Here is a 20,899-nt window from a genome sequence, read left to right on the forward strand (position 1 = left end):
CTGCAGAATATTTCCAAACTGTAAAAGGATTAATTCTATCCTTGGCACAGTCTCCCTGATTCTTAGTGATGGTCTCTTCTTGCTTTGTGTGAATATGACATAATGACAAAGCAGCTACTGAGAAGCATGAGGACTTACTTTAGTTGAATTCCTGTTAACTTCATGATGCTTAGTACTGTACAAGAAAAGTGAAAAGTATTTCTAGTATAAGTTTCTGTTAAATTTCTGCCCTGTCAGCTGACCCTGCAGTCTGGCTGGCCTGTGGTTATGTTCTAAGTGAGCACTTGCTGTTTGAACTGATATGCCAGGTGCTGAGTGAAGGCCTGAAGTTGTTCAGCCCTGCCCAGACTAAGGGCTTTGAACAGTGGTTGCCTTCTGACAGTGTCCCTTTGTGTACAAAGCAACAAATGTGCTTAACTGGGAGTCTTGTAGTTGCTGAGATTTTGTATCACAGGTGCAAATTCATTTAACCACACAAATGAACAGCTGAGGGGTACATCTGGTCCTAGGCCACCCAGGGGGAAGGCTGTGTCCAGTGCTAATGGCACGAATTACCAATAGCCCTCACCAATTGCTAGTTGAGCTTTAATCCTCTTCTGCCAGTAGATACTGGAAATGTGGAATCTGAACATTTTTTTTCTGTAAACAAATAACAAAGGTTGTACAGTCCTGTTCCAGTGCAGGAGCTGTTGGTTGCAGCCATGAAAGATTCTGGGGCAGATTTTAGTAGGGGGTACACTCAGTAGTTGGGAGGGCACGTTGTCATTGTCAGATGTACAACTGATAGTCAAAGACAGAACATCAGACATTGTTGCTACATTTTCTATTATCTGGGTCTTCCTGGTCTTGGTCTGAGCTACTCTGCCTGCATCCTGTGGGCAAAGGTGGGATGCTTTGAATGGGCCAGGCCCGGCCTTTAAAGCAGTGCTATAGCTTGGGAATGCATAGGTGGAAATTGCTTTTACTGTGAATGCTGCTTTCCAGCTTGGATCTGTGAGTTAAATCTATTCCAGGAAGGTTAAAAGTGACTGAAATACACATTGCCCATAATGCTCATACTTAAATCCTTTCAGGCATTAGGTATGAGCACTTGACATGTGACAGGTGTGCGTTTGCAGTTGAAATTGTTGCATACAGCAAAGATTGCCTGGACAGGAATTTAAATACATCTGTGCATAGCTCCAAAGTGAAGCAGAGGGAGGCGGGGACATGCAGTCCAGCCTTGACCCTGCACTTCCACAAGCATTTCCTGTGTCTCCCAAGGTGTGGAGATGGCTGTGCTTCACAGTTAGTGAGGCAGAACTGGCAATTTGCTTGAAGGGGTAGGTTTAGTCTGAAGGCCACTTCCTACTGGCTGCAATATGATAGTTAATGTGAAGCATAGCAGAAGAAATATGGTTTAGCTCTGAAGTAGTTTTTAGGCAGCTCTGACCCCTCTGGTAGCTCCTGCCCTGCCTGTGTGGGGCAGGGCCCAGGGGAGGCACTGAGGTGTGGCTCAGCAGGCAGGCTGGGGGAAGGCAGGGCCATGCAGGGTTGCCTTCCCCTGGAAGTGCAAGGGCAGAACATCTTCAAGCGTTAATTCAGCAGCAGTTTAGACAGATCCTTGACACTCTGGAGCCAGCTCTTTCTGGAATGATTGTTTAGCCAGGTATGAAGTGTCTGTCACTGGGCAAACTGGCCATGTAAAGTTCCATGTGGCTCTTAAGAGTAAAGAATGCTGTTTTAAATGCACTCATAAGAAAGCTTCATCCTCTAGACTGTCTAAAGAACGAGCTCAGTGTGGGGGAGGTAGGTACAGACTGTGGTTTGCTTACAGAGCTTGTGAAGGAATGGTGGGTAGGAAAGTGACTGCAATGGACTGGGGCTGAATTGACTCCCCACTGCCCTCAGGAAGCCTGGGATGGAGAATGCAGAGGCAAGCAGGCCAGACTCCAGCTGACAGGGTCTGCTCCTCTCAGGACTGCTCTGAGCCAGAGACTGCTCAGAGGCAGTTTGTCATGTTCTTTTATTAAAAAAAAAAATAAAAATTTGGAAGCCTACTGAGCTCCCACCAAGAGACTGGGTCCCCCCCGATAAGATCTTTTTTGAAGTTACCCGTGGAGAAAACATGACCAGCCACTTCAAGAAACAGCAAAATCATGTTTGCAACACAATTTACAAATTACTCTATTTAGAACTTTAATTTGTGATATTAATGACTGCAAAACACTTAGAATGACATTTGTTAAAGGCACATTTCATTTAATGCATAGTGTACCATTCTAAAATATCCTAATTTCCTTACAAAGTGCTTCAGCAGCCACATACAGATAAAGTATAGCAAAATATATTTACAATCTAGGGTTTAAATCTTAATCTGCCTAAAAATATTTAAAAAACTACAGAGATAAAATTAGTGCTTTTTTCAGCTTAACTGGGTGAACATACCCTGGCCTCTAATTTTTTTCTATTTTTTTTTTTTTATTTTTAGTGATTTGCTTAGATTAAAAAAAGATTTCTGTACAAGATGTAGTTACAAAAAGGTATGTTTGAGGATACTTTCATAAGTACTAAGCACCCTGTGAGATGCTTGTGTATATATATATATATATTTGGGAACCAAAAAGGGTGAGCTGACTGTACCTCAAAAGGATTGGTTTCAGCTAGATACAGGAACATAATTTGTTTCTAATCAGTATAGAACCTGGAAAGAAGGAATGCTGAGGAGTCCATTCATTCACTCTTCCCAACATGATTTGTAGCAGTGGGGAAGGTGCCTGCCCCATTCCTGGGGGGGACTGGCCTGATTTAGACCTAGTAACCATTAATTTACTTTTTTCTCCCTCAAGTCTCTCCCCTGCCTAACGCTGCAGGTCTGTCCAGCATCATGATTTTAAACCACCACCTTAGCATTGCATACTCCAGTGGTTTGTGTTTCTTCTTTGAATTAATAAAATTACCAGTTAATAAAGTTACCAGTTTTTAATTCATTTGAGTGCGATGCTCACTGCCTTAGCCCACGAATAGCAAACTCCTGGCCAGGATGAACCTGTGAGGTTACAGTGCTGAACAGTGCTAGAGGTAAGGACCACGTGGGAAATTTATTTTTCAAGAGTAAATGTTTGCCTACAGAACAGCAGGTGCTGAAAATAGGTCTTGGTTTACAAATACACACAGTGTCTGGTCTAAATTACTTTTCAACTTTTGAGGTACAGCTTTTAGTGTTAAGGGGTTTATAAAATATACACTGTTTTTATCAAAAATATTTATACATTCTATTACAACATATTGCTTTTTACCCTCAGTAACTGCCAATCCAGGGGCTGGAGCTCAGTGGCCTACACGGATACATTTTTTTGTTCACTTGGCCACTATGCAACGTCGGTGAAGTGGTACAATTAAATTACTTGCCTGGAGGTAAGAATACATTACAACTTCCAAATATACATGTTCACAGCATGTATACATTGAAAATCCTTGTGTTTTCCAAGTGATACGATACTGTACAGCAGACAGAGGAGGATGGAGGGGGTTAGATAGAGACTGGGAACTTCTCTGCCCCCTCAGGGTGTGGGAAAGGCTCGAGGTGAGTACAGAAGGGGCCGGGTCTGGGCCTTGCGGCTGCTCTGCTCTGGGGTTACACTGAGCAGCGTCCTCCTTACATTCCTCATCCCAACCAGGGCCTTAAGCCGTGCTCAAGGAGCTTGAAGGCAAAACTGTTTGGCAAATGACTTTGGTAAACTCTCCGGATTTTTCTGGGTTTTTCTTTGTAATGGAAGCACTTACACAGTTGTTATCTCAAAGGCAAGGTGTTTAACGTTTTTCCTAATAAATACCGTAGAAAATTTACAAAACAAGGCATATCTGTTCTCAATACCATTATTTTAAGAACACAAGATGAAGGTGTACGTAAAAATGTGTAGTTTTAAAGACTGCACAATATTTAGCTGAAATCATTTGCCTTCTCTGACTAGAACCAGGTTCTGCGTGAGTGTCACCAGTATCTCAACTTAATTCAGTGTGGCTGAGTGGAGATTACCTAGCTCAAAGTCTGCTTTTCCCACTTAAGGCAGATACTTTAAAAAGCAGTATTATCTGCTGTGGAAGAGTGAGAGAAACTGTACAGATCCACGTGCGCCCGTGTGCGGGAAGTTCAACACAGCCTGGGTTCACCAACTCAGCTTAGCAACGCCATAGACCTGCTTTCCAGTGCTCAGATAAAAAATATACAAAGAGGCCACTCTTCACAAGAGTGTTAAAACAGTACTTTAAAAGGATCTTCATGTGATTTAAAAAAAACCCAGAAGCTACAGGTGGCACAGAAAGCAATTGAAGGGTTGGTATTCTTCAGAGAGAGGCATTCTTGTGAGCCAGTCAGCTGGGGCTTCACAGTGTGTGGAAGTTAACACCAATCAGCAATGTAATCAAAATCTCTGAACATTTCCTGCTCTTCTTCTGAAAGTATCCTTGGTTCCCGAGGTGGAGTGAGGATAGGTGCTTCAGAGGTAAATTCATCATCAAAATTACTAACATCTTCTCGTCCTCTAATGGTGGGTACGAAAGGAGGCTTGACTTTCTTGGCCAGTAAAGCATGCCAATCTATTTGCTGTAAAATAAATGAACTGATGTTTAGTTTTCCATCTCTACTTCTTTGTATCCTTAGAAATAATACCAGTTTGTACTCACCCTGAAAAAGTGGTGCTTTTTCACATCCTCAGCATCTTTCTCTCCAGCTCCAAGACGCCGCTCTGGATTTCTTCGTAGCAGCTGACAAAACATGCAGAGTTCAGTGGAGAAATCCAGGGGGAGGGAAAGGAAGGAGGAAGGGTGAGGGTTACCGTGTAAGAGCCAACACCAAGATGAGGTGGACAGTGAAATTCATACTGCCTGACCTATGGGCAGTCCTTGCCCCTTGAAGAAATGGACGAAGCTTAGCTTTCAGCAGTGCTCTTTCAGCCTGTCAGCACAGTTCCAGGAGCAGCTAAACCAGGAGCAGGGCCAGAGCAGACTTGTCTGTCTCCCTGCAGAGCTGTGCTACCATGTCTTGGTCCTGAAGGTGACCTGGGGTGAGTGCTCAGCACAGAGTGTGAAGTTCCTCTTTGCTGATGAGGGTAAAGATTTACACAAACCAGTGGTTCTTGCTCAGCTCAGAGACTATCCAGCTGTCTCAGTGCTCAGCTCCTTCACAGCAGTTGATTCACCAGGAGAGGGTTCAAGCTGCTTCATATGTTCAGCCAAAGAAAAGGGTCTCCTTGTTAACTCCAGTAGTTTGATGGTTCCCCCTTGTGAATTGTACTGCTGTGAGCAGCCCCCTACTCCAGGCAGGGCCCAGCAGCAGGTGGGTTGATACTTATGATGCAGCCATAAAAAATGTCTGCTATATTGTGAATGAAATTCAGTGCTGGAAGAGCATGCACAGAGCTCCAACTAGTAAACTGCCAGTACAAAGCTGCTAGTACATGTACTGTGGGTGCAGTGTAGCAGCACCCTGTCCCCTGTGGATATTGGGATGAATTTTCACACCTTCCCCAGGAACTGCCTTAAAACTGTAAATTCTGCTTGCTTTCTCTAGGCAAAAGCTCTCTCCCTGGGACTAAGCAATTGTTTTAAGTTATTGGATATTTATGCTATTGCTTAGTTATGTCACAGTGCTAGAGCACATTGCTGAATTGGGTGCTAAACTGATACTCAGCATCAGACAGTTGTGTGGAGAGCCTGATTACAAAGGCTTTGGAACCACCTCCAGTACTGCCAAACAGCTGTGATAAGGTGCTGACTTAGGTTCAGCTGCCTTCCTTTGATAAGCAGACACATCTCATTAAGGAGTAGCACTACCAACAACCATAGCCAAAATCAGCTGTTCCTTGCCAAGAATGGGACTGCAGATGCCATGTGTACAGTGTTCCCTGCCCCAGCTGGAATGAAACCAATAAGATTTAGAAGTCTTTGAATTAAAATATTCATGTGACAATGCTAATCTACCCAATAGGTCAATGCAACAGTGTTCAGCTAGGAAAAGAGAGCTGAACTACTCCAGTTAGGTAAAACTAGGAAACTTAGTTCAGAGACAAAATAGAGTCTTAAGTGCTTTACACTTTAAAGACTTGTTCCTAATAAAGTGGAATGGCACAGAAAATTTTCATTTAAGGTGGCAGGCAGCATGGCACAGCATAAGTGAAGCAAGTCTCTGAAATTTAATTGTCAAAAGAAATATGAAGTGCAGGTTCCTAAACTATTTTGTTCCTCACAAAAGTAATTGTTGGAAACAGGACAAGAGGGAGATACTGTATTAATTATTAAAATGTTCTTACCCGTCTCATTATTGAGATGGCTTCTGTAGACAGAAATCGTGGATATCTTACTTCATCATTTACAATGCTGTCAAACACTTCTTCTTCATCATCTCCAGGGAAGGGAGACTATAATGAAAGCATTTAAAAAAATACTATAAATAGGCTTAAAATCACAATTGAAAACAACATAAACTCAGCTAAGTATTTGGAATTAGACACCCTGAAATTAAGTCTTCCTTCCCAGAAACATACATGGCTTTCCATAAGGAAGAGAGAAAAGGCAGGTTGGTATTATCCCATAATTCCTACTGAAGGATTGCATTTCAAATTTGTGCTTTTACATGTAGGAACACCTAAAACTGGGATCTTCTTTGAACTCAGGGTGTACATGGAAATTATCTATCAGCTCTTTTGGGGTAGCTGGCATTCACAAATAGCATGGTCAAGACTAATTTGTTTTTGTACTATCTTTAGCATTTTGCAGCTCAAGGGTTTTCAAACTGTTTTGAAGTGCCTGACAGATGTAGGTAACACCATACAAGTTTTTTGTCCTTTTTTACTTGAAAAGAAGTGAAAGTAAGTTGAATGACCATCTTTTTTTGAAAAAGAACAAAAATGATGAGTTTTTAGCATGGGCACTATCACTGTGCCACCTGGGAGATAATGTTACAAAATGGACCAGAAGGTAGAGCAGTATATGCAATGGCAAATAAACTTCTCAACAGTGACTTATTTGTACCAGCTCATTTACATGGAACTGAGGCTTTCTATTTTAGTGCATTTGACATAATCTTTCACTGCTCTCCAGTTTTATGTGTTAAAGTTCACTTCTGTTCAAGTTACAGAAGTTAAGAAGTTTATTTTTTTCCCCAAAAGCAGAAGACTGGTATTGCTGTGCACATCCAGATTTGGTAACAGATGTGTCCTGGAAACCTAGCTCTCCCAAACTGTATGTATAGGTGTACTGTGCTCTTAGACACACTGATATTAATACACCATTACTGGAATTTGATTTAAGACATAATGATGTAATTAAAAATAGAGTAAAGATCTGTTAAAACTTGTTGGCTTCTACAATTGCTGGTAACTCAAGCTCCAGACATGACTTGCCAATTTCTCCAGTGTTACAACAGCCAATACCAGGTGAGCAGCTGCTCAGTATTTCACACTTCTTTTTCTTGATGACACACATTAAGATGCTCACTGTAAAGCTGGGTATGCCTATGCATGCTGTATAATGAATACTGATACTGTGGCAAGTAGGGCATATGAAACGTTAGCAGGCTGGTATGTTGAGGTTTGTAACCTTTAAACATTGGTTTTTATGACTCCACTGTACCTTACTAGAACTTACCTCACCCACCAGCATCTCATAGATAAGAACACCAAGGCCCCACCAGTCTACAGCTCTTGTGTAGGAGGTTTCTGTCAGCACCTCTGGAGCCAGAAATTCCGGTGTGCCACAGAATGTGCTTGTTCTGTCTCCAAATCCCATTCCTGAAAGTTACAGATAATGAAAAGCAAGCACTGTTTTCTGCCATTCCACAACCTATTCCTCTAAGCAGAACCTCTCTTCCAGAGCAAATTCAACTGATACTGCAGGTCCAAGGCCTGTGTCCTGAAGGCTCAGGCCAATGAGGTAAAACATTCCCTCCTCCTTCCTCCCCATGCCTTTGTTTCACACATAGTTCTGTTCAAATTTTTCTATTCCTCGCTATATGCAGTGAGCCAGATTGAGGTTCCAGTTACACCTCTGTTACCCAGTTACCTTTATTTGGAAAGATACAATCTTATGCTCCATTTCTACCAGTTAGCAAAAGAAAATGCAGTAGGACACTAGTTTAGCCCAACATGCCCCTCTGGATGCTTCTGTAGTGCAAATTACATGTAGTCAAGCAAAACATGGAGTGTAATGAAAGAACATGGAGCAAAATAAGCTCTGTGGATTTGCCAGAGAGGCACAGTTTGGGGACATCAGCACCACCAAGCCTGACGTGACATGACAAGGGGAGCTGCTGCAGAAAACTTGCAAAAACCATTTATTGTAGCAGTCAGTAAAGTGCTTTCCTTCTCATTTTGTTTTGTCATATACAGAACTTTTTGTAGCTACAGTCACAGAACTTGCCCTGGCACTCATGTTTGAAGATGTTCTGAATTTACCCAATTCTCTCATAGGCTACCTTAAAGGAAAAGGTATAGAAGACAGGCTGTATAAACTGAAAAAGTACTTTGTCAGACAATGGGTTTTGAGAAAAACACTGTAATAGCTACCTCTACTGGGTATTTGCCAGTAGTGAGATGCTTGAAAATAGTTTCCTTTTTGGGACAATCTATCAATTTTAGCTGTAGTATACTTTGTACATCATTTCCATATACTCAGAGTTGCAACTGTTTCTGAGTTTAAAAAAAAAGAGATGATGAATTGGTAAAAAAGCAAGAGCTCAGGATGGATTATAATGGCACTTTATTTTGCTGTGCAGTGTCAAGATGTTCCAAATGAGGAAACCACCTAATGGTTTTTCTGCTCACTTGTAAAATGTGCAGTGTGCCTTGTTAACAAGCAGAGATGTGATGAAGTAAGAGTCAGAATAGGTGATGCTCAAAACTGACAAAAAATAAAAAGAACAGGGCAATGCTCACGTGCTCCTGATACCCTCCTACTAAGGAACTTCTTCCTATCTCCACATTTGTACAATCAGAGAGGTATTTTTTTTCCTTCAAATGACACAGGGTAAATAGACCCTATAGACATCTGGCAGTCCAAAACTCTCAAGGAACAGTCAAGAGTAGGACAGACTATGGAATTCCCCTAGAAAGAAAATTTAGGGCTCATTACCTTCTTTGCAAAGACCAAAGTCAGCAATTTTCACAAAGCCTTCTGTGTCCAGCAATAAGTTATCCAACTTCAAATCTCTAAATGAACATTTGAGAACAAAATTGCATCAATTGCAATCACTTATGTTTCTTCAGTACTATTCAGACCAGCTGAAATTCATCTGCTGGAAATGACTACTTACCTGTACACTATTTTGTGCTCATGTAAATACTGAAGTCCAAGAACCACACATGCAGCATAAAATCTGTTGAAAAAGTTAAAATATCAATGGAATTTCGTCTTGCTTTTCAGAATGTGAAATCCATTACTATTCATTTTTTAATGAGCCATCCTTTGGACATTACCAGTTGTTTTTTTGGGTACACATTAGTTTTATACAAGGCCAGACTTTTAAAGCCAGAAGGTAAAAATACTTAAACTTGCAGTTTTCAAACTCCAGCATGTTTGCTTGGGTTGGAGGATAAATTTTCTGTAGTGTTCAATGCTATATCATTGAAGGTTTTCAAAATCTTATTCTTTCCTTTTTTAGCCTTGGCTACTATTTTAACTTTTCATTCAGCTTTTTAATGTAATCTTAAAAAAAGTATTAGAAAAATTAAATACTTGTATATAGATTTTAAATTCAGTGTAGATTCAGGCACATTAAGCCTGCATGCCTTCTTCTAACAAAATCAGTTAGAATCTCCAACCCTTTTAAAAACTTAAGCAGCATTTACTGAAGTGGCATAATGTGGTGGCATGTGGTGATAAAGCCCTCAGTGCTTATGCACTGAGCAAAGTGCCCTTCACTTAATGCCACAGCAAGGGAGGGATACTCACACTGCTCTGGGTTCAGAGAAGACATCAGTGTGAATGTGCATCATCAGGTCCCCACCAGCAGCATATTCCATTACAAAGCATACGTGATCTTTGGTTTGGAAACAAGCAAAAAGGTTCACCAAGAAGGGATGTCTTACACTATTCACAGTTTCAAATATTCGCTTTTCACACATCAAGCTGCAAACAAAATCAGGAACAATATAAAGCTCAGTGCTGAACCAGTTTTTCAATTCTCAGAAATTACTGGTATTTTATACTTTATGTTTTTTTCTCTATTCTTCAGGAAAAGATAGGAACATTTTTCTTCTGGTTCAAGAGAGAGATTTTAGTATCGGGATTTCATGAATTTATATTCAGCTTTCCCAAATGAAAAGAGGAAACCTAGCAGTCCATGAAAATCGTGCGCTAACAATTTTCCTTCTAAATACTTGGATTGCATTAACTACGCATTGATATTGTGTGACATTCATTTCAATCAATTTTAATTTAATTGTTTACAAGATGTAAAGTGACAGTATTACAGATATCTGTCTATAGTAATTCCTGGTTATTTCTCCTTAAACCAATTGTTAAGCTGTAGGTTATTGTTAATACAGCTATCCTTCTTCCTGCAAATGAATACAGTCACTCTTAAGCAGCTGTAAAAACACCTTCTTGCACTAAAACCAAACAGTTTTGTAAAGGTCCCTTCACATCCAAGCAAATAAAAAAAACCCAAAAACCAGAACCTGAGTTTTGGGTCAAAAAGTTTGAAAAACACTCAACACTGGAGTATACAAAGGGAAATACAATGCACAGAGCGTGACAGTATGTTACAGGTTCAGAAACAGCAACACGGGGTCTGTCAATAAAGCAAACAGTCACTGTTATCCCCTGATGTGATGGAAGTAATTAGAATAAATAATTGCAAGAGAACCTGAAAATCAAAGAAAGGATCAGCTTTAAATCAGAGCTGTAGTTCAGGCGTAAGAAGAGCACTAAAACAAACCAGGGGTTAACTCTGCTCCCTCCTTGCCCCAGAACAAGAATACATATCTACAGCAGGCAGCTACAAACTGCCTTTGCTCTTCCACCCAATTCAGCAACTCCTTGCTAGAGCACACAACTGATTTATGGAATCCATGTGTTCTATTGTACAAACTGACCTGTCTACTTCATCGCGAGCCACAATATCTCCTTTCTTTAAGGCTTTAATAGCAAACATCTCGTTTGTGTTTTTGTATTCTGCCAACAGCACCTAAAACAGAGGAGACAAATTTAAGAGCTGTATCTAGTTTTTGATAAAGGCTTGACACTTGAAACAGCCTTTGACATTTACCTTTCCAAAATGTCCTCTGCCTAGTACAGCGCAGCATCTGAAATCCTTCAGACTGAACTGAAATCTTTGTTGTGATCTATGTAAAAAAAAGTCACAAAGTTTATAGTTTGTTAGCTTTAAGAAATATTATTCAGATTGAAACAGGAAAACCACTGCTTTTTTACCTTCTGTCTTCAGGCTCTCTGGTGTTGGTGTATTTCAAGTCTGAATGGGGAACATCAGACTCACAGATTATTTCAGGCTGGAGTTTTGGAACAATACTATTTCTGCCATTTTCAAAATCAAAAGTTGCTACTTCATCCTGTGAAGAACAAGAAACCTGAAAATTTAAAACTGATTGTGAAGGCAAATGAATGCAGAAATTTTACTATAAGCATGTGGAATTCTTAATACCCCCATAATGTAGGCTAAAATGGCAAATTTCCAGATGATACAAGTAAGCAATATTTTAACAGACTGATGAAAACCACTGCTCCAGTCATTCTGCTCTTAATAAAACTATTTTATCCTGAAGACTCTAATAGTTTTGGAGCTCTGGCTTTTTTCTGTGGTGGAACCAATGACATGGAGCATTAAACACACCAACCACAGAAACAGTTTGCCACCAAGAGCAATCAGAGCATTCTACTGACAATTCTGTGAGTGAAAGTTAAGGAAGCATGTGCTGATATATAAAGGAAGAAATCCACCATAAAGATGCCAATATTACAACCCAAGATTCTTAAAGGTTACTTGCCTGAGAAGGCACATCAGGAGCCTTTATTTCAGAGGACGATTCACATATTTCCACAAGGGAAGATGCACGGGGTGGAGCAGGTGGAGGCTCAGGCTCAAGTTCAAAGTCCAATTTGGCTACAGGAGAGTCACTGACAAGAAAGTAAATAACTCCTCAGTGTATAGCAAAGACTATTTTAGTGCCTGTAGATTTCTCCTAAACCAAACCTTGTGTGTGCATCTCACTACAGAACAGTTTTCCCTAACTAAACCATGGAAAGGTCTGCAGCCTTGCAGCATGACCAGACTCTGCACACATTCTGTACTTCAGGGCAGAAGCCTCTCTCAGCACTCCCTCCTGCACTCAGGGGTACTGTGAAGCTGCAGGGGAGACCTACCTGGCTGGCAGGGTCAGTTCAGCGAGCTGGGCGTCCACCACTGGCCCCGTGGCAGGCACTGATGCTTGGGGGCTGAAGGTGCCAGAGTGATTCACTGTAGGAATAGCTCTTCTTACCAGCCTTCCCCAAGTGGCAATATTAATATTCATCTGAGGAGCTCTGAGAAATGTTTTGCCTATAGATATTGTGAAAAAAGAAAACAGTGCAAGTAATTTCCTTACTCATTACCAAACCAAATAATTAAAAAAGCCCATATTAATTAATTCATAGTTTATGAAAAACAAACTGAATTTGTCACTTTCTATAGCAATTTCTAATTATTCACAATTAAATGCTAATGCATAATAAGGAATTCTAATATAAAATATTTCTAAATGCAATGCCAAATCCTTCATTATCAATAGCATTATTTGCAGGCAAACATTAGACCTCTGTATAAAGAATTTAACAGATCTATACAATTTTTAAGCTTTACATATTTATATTAAAGAATCACCTTGCTGTTTCGAAAAAATTTTCTTCTGCCTCTGGAGTTTTGGTCTTCTTTCAATAACTGGATTAAAAAACGTAACCTGCAGTTCAAATAACATGTATTGTAATTCAAGTTTCAGAACAAAATGCATTCTTAAAAGTTCTAGGAATACTTGTTAAACTATTCTGCTATGGAATACTTACAAGTATGTTCAAGTGCTTCAAAGAAACATTCTTACCTCTGCAAACAGAGTGCCCTGGGGTTCGAGATAGAGACACATGCCGTGCCGTTGGTTATCCAGGAAATCTTCCAACCTCAGAAACTTTACTGCACACAAAGATCTCCAGTCACGCCAATAAACTGAGATTTCTAATTCACGTGACTATGACAGGAAACACAGACACAGGAAATCACTTATTAGTAATTGTTCTGCAAGAGTTACCACAGAACAATTGTAAAATCAAGGAACTCAAGGATCAAGATGCAGAGCTGTTATTTTAAAAGGTTGTCAGGGCTAACCAGTCAGACCGAAGCTCTCATTAGGATGATCACAGCATTTCACTTCAGTTCAGATGAGATCTCCAGTGTACAAAAAATCTCCCCTGAGAGTAGAAACAGAGAGCCAGAGCCACCAGACTTTTTGGGTCAGTCTAACCACACTGCTTGTTCAAGATGTTTTAGCTTAAGCTCTGACAACAAAGTTTAACTTGTGCTTAGAAACCTCAGTTTTGGTAGTTTCCATATTTTTCACAAGTACCAACTTCATTTCATGCCTGCATACACATGATGATGCAAACCCCTACAGAATCTCTAGAAATGCATATACCTTTTGTAACATGGTCGTAAAGAGGGACCAAAAACTCTAAACAACCAGAAACTGCTCCTGTATCTTGCAGATGTGTTTTAGGTATTCTTAGAGTGTCTTACATGTGTGTTACAAAAACCTTTCCCAGAAGTGAAGAATCCCGCAATACATGTGAATCCTGCAATGTAACATCACCACTGTATATAACTACTTCAATTCCATCACGATACATCAATTTACTGTCTACCATAGCTATGATAGGTTTTAAAAGAAGTAAAAGTCAAGAAGAAGCATCAGATTAAAAAATAACGGGGCTTGGATTGTGCAGTTCAAGCACATAAGGATTCACAAAATATTCTGAGTTGGAAGGGACCTGCATGGACCATCAAGCCTAACTCCTGAGTGAATGACCCATAGGGGGATTGAACCCACACCTTGGTGTTACTGGCACCACGCTCTGACCTGCTGAGCCAGTCCCAGGATATGTGGCCAGGAACAGCAGAAGCAAAGTCCTTTTCTGGTACCAAAACATGAATTCTTAAATAGAGCCCATGACACATGAGGCTGGCAGGAGCAGCTACTACATCGAATAGTTCTAGTCTTAATCTGAGAATAATTGAGGCTTCAGAGCTCCACAGCTGCTTGGTTTTTTTCTGCACTAACTCCTAACTGTAACCTGAATTTCTCTACCTGAAAGTCTAAAATTGCTTCCTTCCTAGATGGAGGGAATGTGGATTGGGGCTCAGCGGGGAAAAAGCAAAAACAGGGAAGTGGCTTTTATTTTTTCTCATGTGGGAAGCAGGTACTGGAGTAAGTATGTACAAGTGATAACATTTAAGCTCCTAAAACATAGTTTAATTTTCAGCCTATATTTAACACAGACAGAAAAAAAATAAACCTTGTACCTTAAAATACTAGGACTATCAGATATCTAAAAAAAATACTTGATTAAATCTGTTTAACATAAACTCTACTTCAAAAGTATCAATTCAATACTTGTGCCCTCCAAGTAACATTTAAAGTTATAAGAAAGAACTATTAATGAATTTATTATTCCTGAAAAACTGACCAGCTTTGCATGAGAACACTTCTATAAAAACACCATAAAAATTCTATTACGTGGTTTTACCAAAACATCCAAACTGATCGGCTATCACACTTTATTTATAAACAATTGAAAGTTGATGCTCCAAATAAAAAGGTAAGCAGCATCCCTCCCATCTCCCACTTCTGAAAACCCACTAAGGGTTAGATCTTGACAAAAATACTACATCAGTTTTTAAGTCAGAAAAGGTAAGATTTCTAGAATGCTGGTGCAGCACGACAGCCTAAGCCCAGGGAGCTCATTCTAGTAAAAGTGGGAATACTGCATTTGTGGAATTTGAACAGAATGACAGCAACGGGGAGGGGTGGGGCAGGAAAGCAACATTAAACTAATACAAGAATTAACTAGAGCTGCCAATGAAATCAGGCCACATTTTTACCCTGTCTAGTTCCAGTGTAAATTTCTGATCCCATGACTGATTGGAAATCGGTTTCCAGCTAGTTTGACCAACCACGGTGTTATCCAGCTTCAGTACAGCACAGACTTCATCTGTAAGTAAAGTACAGAAACTCAGCTTAAATCTTTAAGAGGATTTTCCACAAACAAAAAAATCTCCAGTAAATTTCCCTTAGAAATGTAATCTCATATTTAATTGGTTCTGATGGGCACAATAGTGTGGTTGTGCTTTTGCTTTTGTTAACAGCTTAACAGGTGAAGAAATATTTCAAGTTTAAAGCTTTGAATCAATTTAATATTTTAAATTACAGAACACATTGTACCCATGAAAATTTAAATAAAAGCTAATGTATAAAAATAAGAGAAGTAAGGGTATACTGAACTGGACAAGTCATCAGTTTTCAGAAGGTTTCTACCACTCCCACTTTTACTTTTACTGGGTCTGCTTATGAAAGATGATCTGGCTTCATTTGGACTCCAACCAGGTAATGTAATCGATGTGGCTTTTGATCGACCTGGGACATTTTCCAAAATATCTTGGCAGCCCATGAGCCTCACTTCCAGGGTACCTAGAAGAAGACGGACAATGATTTATGAAAGATTTCTGCTCTTAAGTAGACCAAGTGAATGACTAATGACTGATTGATGGCAATAGCTCACATTCTGACTCCCACAGGGTATAACAGAAAGATCAGATGAGATCAAGAGACAAATCCAGGACACACATATATATTGAAAATAAAAGTACTAAAAGTCAACTATGTGGGACTCAACCCTCTAGAAAAGAGCAACAGTTCACCAATATAATACAAATTAAGATTTTGTTCTGTGTCTCAAAAGACTCATTTTCTTCACCTGGGAACCTAACTGAATTGGGTTCAAGTTTTAAACAATATCATTTTTAATACTGACAAATGTCAAGTTTCTTATTAAAACAATGAATCTTGCAAACGGAGTAATAACTTTTAACGAGTTTTATATAACTAGTTAATACTGGATAAAATTAACAAACTATTGAGACTACACATTTGTGTAAGAAATCACACACTAGAAATCACATTTGTCTGTTGCATGCTAAAGTCAAATTTTTGTTAAGAGCAATTAAAAATAATTCAATTGTTTCAATTTGACTGATTTTGGATTTATAGAAGCTGAGACAAGAAGCTGCTCTTCAATAAGCTATTCTTCCAAATCTTCTACATCTTTAACCAAATGAGGTATAGAGAGTGGTGTTCAAATTGAAGAGTTTCTTCCAGCAGCACAAAAACATCTAAACACCACAGATAGTTACAAGAACGGTAGGCTGGCTTCATCCTGTACAAGATAACATCAATAAAACTGTGACACCACTGACTGATTAAATCAGCTACTAGAAGTGGTGAAATTAGCCAGTTCATAATCAGTGTCAGCTAGAAATGCAGCTCTGAAACGCACTATTCTTTTGATTGCAAAGGTACTTAACCATGAAACTTAAAAGTACTCTTTTGTAACAGAAACTTAAGTCAGACTTAACCTAAAAATGATCTGGCAACATCATAGCCCACAGAACAGACAGCAAGAAACCAGTCTAAGAAGAAATCCCAACCTGTAGGAAGCTAACAGCCGTAAGTGACAGCTAAGCATTAGGCTATGAAGACAAAGAGATGCTATTGGCTTCCGAAACAGGTTAAAAGGTAAAAGAATACTCCATTCCCAAACTCTGTTTAGAAAAAAAAAAGATATTATTAAGCAGAAAAGCTATACTCTTGTATAAGGAATGGATGCAAATCAGAAAGTTATGCTGATGCACTTTAAGATGTATGACAGAAGCACTGCTCTATTTCTCACAAAGCATTAGAGGCAAAACACAGAGACACTGTTCATTTAAATCCAGCTCAATATAAAAGCTCCTTCTGTAGGCAGTATGAAAGTGAAACTATTAAGAACTTCACAAGCATGTAGCTTTGTCAATTTCTAGTTAAAAATTTTCATATGTATCAATAAATCATGTTTAAAGAGAAACTGTCACTATAAGGTATTGACCCTTGATTATGTTACAGGAAACAGAAAGAAAAAGGAAGCTGTTTTAAACCCAATGCATGAATGATACTTCCTGCCTACAGTCACTGATCATTTGAGATTTCATTTGATGAAAAAAGTTCTTCTTACCACACAACTTTACAAGGACTCTCAGTTGAGGTCCTGATAAACCACAATGCAAGAGAAATAGACTTGCTCCATATTATTATTATTATTATTATTATTATTGTTGTTGTTGTTGTTGTTGTTGTTGTTGTTGTTGCTGCTTAGCTGAAGAGTTCCTCTTTTTGTTTGAAAATATAACCCCACAGTACTTCAAAATTAAATTCTGTTTCAGTTCTATGTATATATACTGAGTAATGGATAGTAAGGTTTTTCTGTAATAAACTCTTTTAGTAATAGGCTTAATAGTTACAAAATATGTCAGGAAACAAAACATAAAATCAAACCTATCTGTTCTAAGAATTCTAGACCACTGACTAAATAAATTTAAAACAGCAACATACCCCCAAGCAGTCAAAACCATGTTTTTCTTTAAGAACACTGTGAGGCAAATGTTAAAGACCTTTGTTAAAATATTGTTCATCTGTTGAAACTTTCAATGAAGGACAATTCCAGGTGAACCCAAACTATGAGACATTCCTAAGTCACATTTATAAATAAATGTACAGGTTCCTCACAGTAGGCTAAGTCTTTTTAAAAAAATAATCTTATTTGCAGGGAAAACAGTTGACACCAACAAACAGGAGTCTCCCATGGCTTCATGTATGTTTGCTACATTCTTCTTTGGATTACAAATAAAATGGATGATTTGGTAATATAAATCTCACCTCCCAGAAATCCAGTGAGGTCCAGTGGGTAAAACAGGAACTGGGACAAAAGCTGGGTGCCTGTCTCCAGCTCTGTCATCTACTTGTTGTATGATCAGGGTAACTCACTGAGCCCTTCTGAAACTTAGTTTCCCTATCTCTAAAAAGGGGATAACAATACTTATCCGCCTTGATGATAAATACTTGATAATCTCAAGATGAAAGGCATTTGGTAAATGCTAGCAATATCACTCCATAGGCAGCTATTTAAGGCCAGAGTGTCACATTTTCAGTAACATTATAAAAAGGTCAACAAATAAATCAAAGAAACTTATCTGCATTTTTTGCAGTGTATAGACACTTGGAAACTCTAAATGCCTTTGTCTAGTAAAAGAAAAACAATTAAATATATCCAGTAAGAATACAGTTGGCATTAAAAGCTTGTTTTAAACCATTAATTAAGATCAAAAAACTAAACCCAAAAAAGCTCTTTAAATCATACCTGTTAAAGCTGCTGGTTTGGACAGTGTACTATACTGGTTTTGAGTAGATATTACACTCTGACGAGGACTTAATGTGGGTGAAGAGACTAATGAAAGCTCTTCTATAATAATACTGCTTTTGGGATGGTTTTTAGGAAGTTCATTCAATCTCTGTTCCAGTGAATACTTCAAGAGGTCCAGCTTCTGGCTTGACTCATTAAATCTTGCTTGTGCCTTTTTAAAATAAAAAGAAATTTGAAATAGTTCAATTATTTTCCTTAAAGATCCTTTAAAATAAAGTATCAGAAATTGTAATGACAAATTACTTCTGAAAGTGCCTTTCTGTCGGTAACTTTCCCAGATCCAAGTAATTTCATCACATTTTTTGCACCTTCTGCTACAGCATACTCTATCCTAAAATGATGCCGTAATTCTTCCATTCGGAGTTCAAGAGGGCTTATCACAGGTTTTGCTGCAAAGAGATATAAACAAACAACCTTCATTGAAGATAACAACCAGGTTTAATTTCTTTAATATCAACCCCTCCTCCATATAAACAGAGGGGAGAAGAAAAAGGAAAAAAAGCAGGAGAGATGCATTTTTGGCAGCCCAAAGAGAAGCTTGATGCACATCATAAAAATAAAAAGTGATATTTTAAGCATCTGCATTTGAATGAAGAAATAACTGATCAGGGCCTCAATTCAATAAGCAGCTCCTACTTCTGAAAAGCTAGAATTGCTGGAAGATGTGAAAAAAATAATATGTCTTCAGGGCAGTTAAGGGACAAAACTGAAATATCTCAAATATTCAACTGGCAAGGAAGTTTAGGGACTTCAACACTTCTGAACTACACTGAGAGCATTTATCTTTTAAACTGCTCTGTAGCCAAGTAGATCCCTGATCAGTTTCTGATAATTCCCCTGCTTCATTTGAAATCCCATGGAATCTGGCTCCTGCCAGCACAGAGAAGTATGTGTGAGAGATTCCATACACTGCCTTTGCCATTTTAATGTCCACATCTTACAGTGCTTAGATGTCCTAAACAGAACATTTCCTGAATATATTCCTCTCTGTTTAAAGCACTAAGAGTAGTAGGAACACAAAAAAGCATTTGAAAGCCCTTTCTAGCTTGAATTTCTTTTTCTTTTAAACTGATATACATAATCCACGTGCTAAAATGGGGTGTTAAAAAGTGGTGTGGAAAAACAAACACAGAAACCAAACACCTCACACACCACAAAACAGAACACACACACATTTTTCATTATCTAGGAAATATCCAGGCCCTGACTACAAGCATTGTCATACAATGTCAATATTCAGAAATGCACACAAAGTTCAAGATCTAGAGATATACCCATATGCCTGTAAGTTTCTATCACACTCATGCTATTAGAGCTCAGGAGTAAGTTTTTTTAATTATATGAAGATTTTCAATGAAGTGCAAGTTTAAAAATACCTCTGAAATGCAGCATGAGTATTTCAAGCCAGGTCATTTTAATAACACTTTTTTTGTTGCTTTAAGTGTAGTTGTTTAGCCCTCAATCTAGCCTAAATACCTATAAAACCAGGAAAAATTCTCCTCCATCTGTCCTACCACTACAAATAATAAGGTCAGTCTATTAAAGTATGACAAGCAGCCCTTGTACTGGCATCAGATTTTTTTTAGCATCATAATATAAAGATTATATGCTTTAAAAAAAAATCACAAATTATTAAGATAAAAGAAAGCATGCACAAAGGGAGAAGGTAGACCAGAAAGCAAAAATGGACGGCATAAGGTATAAAAAGGATGATAAAGAGAGATGGTACTTCTCTTCATTACAATGAAGGTATTTTCCTTCACATCATATGTTTTTGGCACCCCAAGACACAAAGTTTTGCCTAGTCTCTGATTAGTTTTGGTCCATGCAAGCTATTATCAATATTTCCTATTAGAAATTTATGGTAAATCTGTGTGCATATGGGTATATATCTATATGGTACTCTGACATTAATGATTCATATTTCCTTTCTACACCATCACCATTATCAAAAGCCAATTCATTGGTCTGGACTGCCTGAAGAATCTGCATCCTTATAACTTCAATTTTTGTCTTGCTGTCCTGAAGCATCTGCTGAGCTGTGGCAAGAAGTTTTCGATCCTATTAAAACAAACAGACAAGTTGAAATCATAAACTTCTTCATGGAACAAGACACACTGGAAGTTTCAAGACACACATACTTAGGAACAAGAACTAAATCTATGCATTTCATTTAGTATAGCATTAGGCAAACTAACCACATTAGGATATTAGTGGTAATTAAGTTAGGACAGGGGCATTGGTTGATTAAAGACTGTAAATCACTCCCAGGGAAACTGTATGTGCTTCAAGGTGAGTAAAGGAGGTATGATCTAGAAACATGTGTAGATTAATATTTTGTAATCTGATAATAAAGAAAGGAGAAGATATT

General features: G+C 38.6%; 1 protein-coding gene across 2 annotated transcripts in view; it reads right to left on the reverse strand.

The window, feature by feature from the left end:
• Nucleotides 1-2,119: 2,119 nt before the first annotated feature.
• The window catches only part of PKN2 (protein kinase N2), a 54,913-nt gene continuing 36,133 nt past the window's right edge, over nucleotides 2,120-20,899 (reverse strand). The window contains exons 4-22 of one of the 2 annotated variants that reach the window (XM_015635772.2): nucleotides 20,472-20,589; nucleotides 18,772-18,917; nucleotides 18,466-18,679; nucleotides 15,519-15,704; nucleotides 15,119-15,228; nucleotides 13,068-13,211; nucleotides 12,854-12,929; nucleotides 12,358-12,532; nucleotides 11,982-12,111; nucleotides 11,410-11,564; nucleotides 11,246-11,321; nucleotides 11,073-11,164; nucleotides 9,928-10,104; nucleotides 9,290-9,352; nucleotides 9,109-9,185; nucleotides 7,627-7,769; nucleotides 6,291-6,398; nucleotides 4,666-4,746; nucleotides 2,120-4,585 (exon numbers count right to left, since the gene is read on the reverse strand). In XM_015635772.2, coding sequence (XP_015491258.1) covers nucleotides 4,382-4,585; nucleotides 4,666-4,746; nucleotides 6,291-6,398; nucleotides 7,627-7,769; nucleotides 9,109-9,185; nucleotides 9,290-9,352; nucleotides 9,928-10,104; nucleotides 11,073-11,164; nucleotides 11,246-11,321; nucleotides 11,410-11,564; nucleotides 11,982-12,111; nucleotides 12,358-12,532; nucleotides 12,854-12,929; nucleotides 13,068-13,211; nucleotides 15,119-15,228; nucleotides 15,519-15,704; nucleotides 18,466-18,679; nucleotides 18,772-18,917; nucleotides 20,472-20,589 — 2,475 coding nt within the window. In that variant the 3' untranslated portion in view covers nucleotides 2,120-4,381. The remainder of the gene's footprint in view (nucleotides 4,586-4,665; nucleotides 4,747-6,290; nucleotides 6,399-7,626; nucleotides 7,770-9,108; nucleotides 9,186-9,289; nucleotides 9,353-9,927; nucleotides 10,105-11,072; nucleotides 11,165-11,245; nucleotides 11,322-11,409; nucleotides 11,565-11,981; nucleotides 12,112-12,357; nucleotides 12,533-12,853; nucleotides 12,930-13,067; nucleotides 13,212-15,118; nucleotides 15,229-15,518; nucleotides 15,705-18,465; nucleotides 18,680-18,771; nucleotides 18,918-20,471; nucleotides 20,590-20,899) is intronic. The other variant, XM_033516291.1, reaches the window with a different exon arrangement.

Source organism: Parus major, chromosome 8 (genome assembly GCF_001522545.3).
Source record: "Parus major isolate Abel chromosome 8, Parus_major1.1, whole genome shotgun sequence".
NCBI lineage: Eukaryota > Metazoa > Chordata > Aves > Passeriformes > Paridae > Parus > Parus major.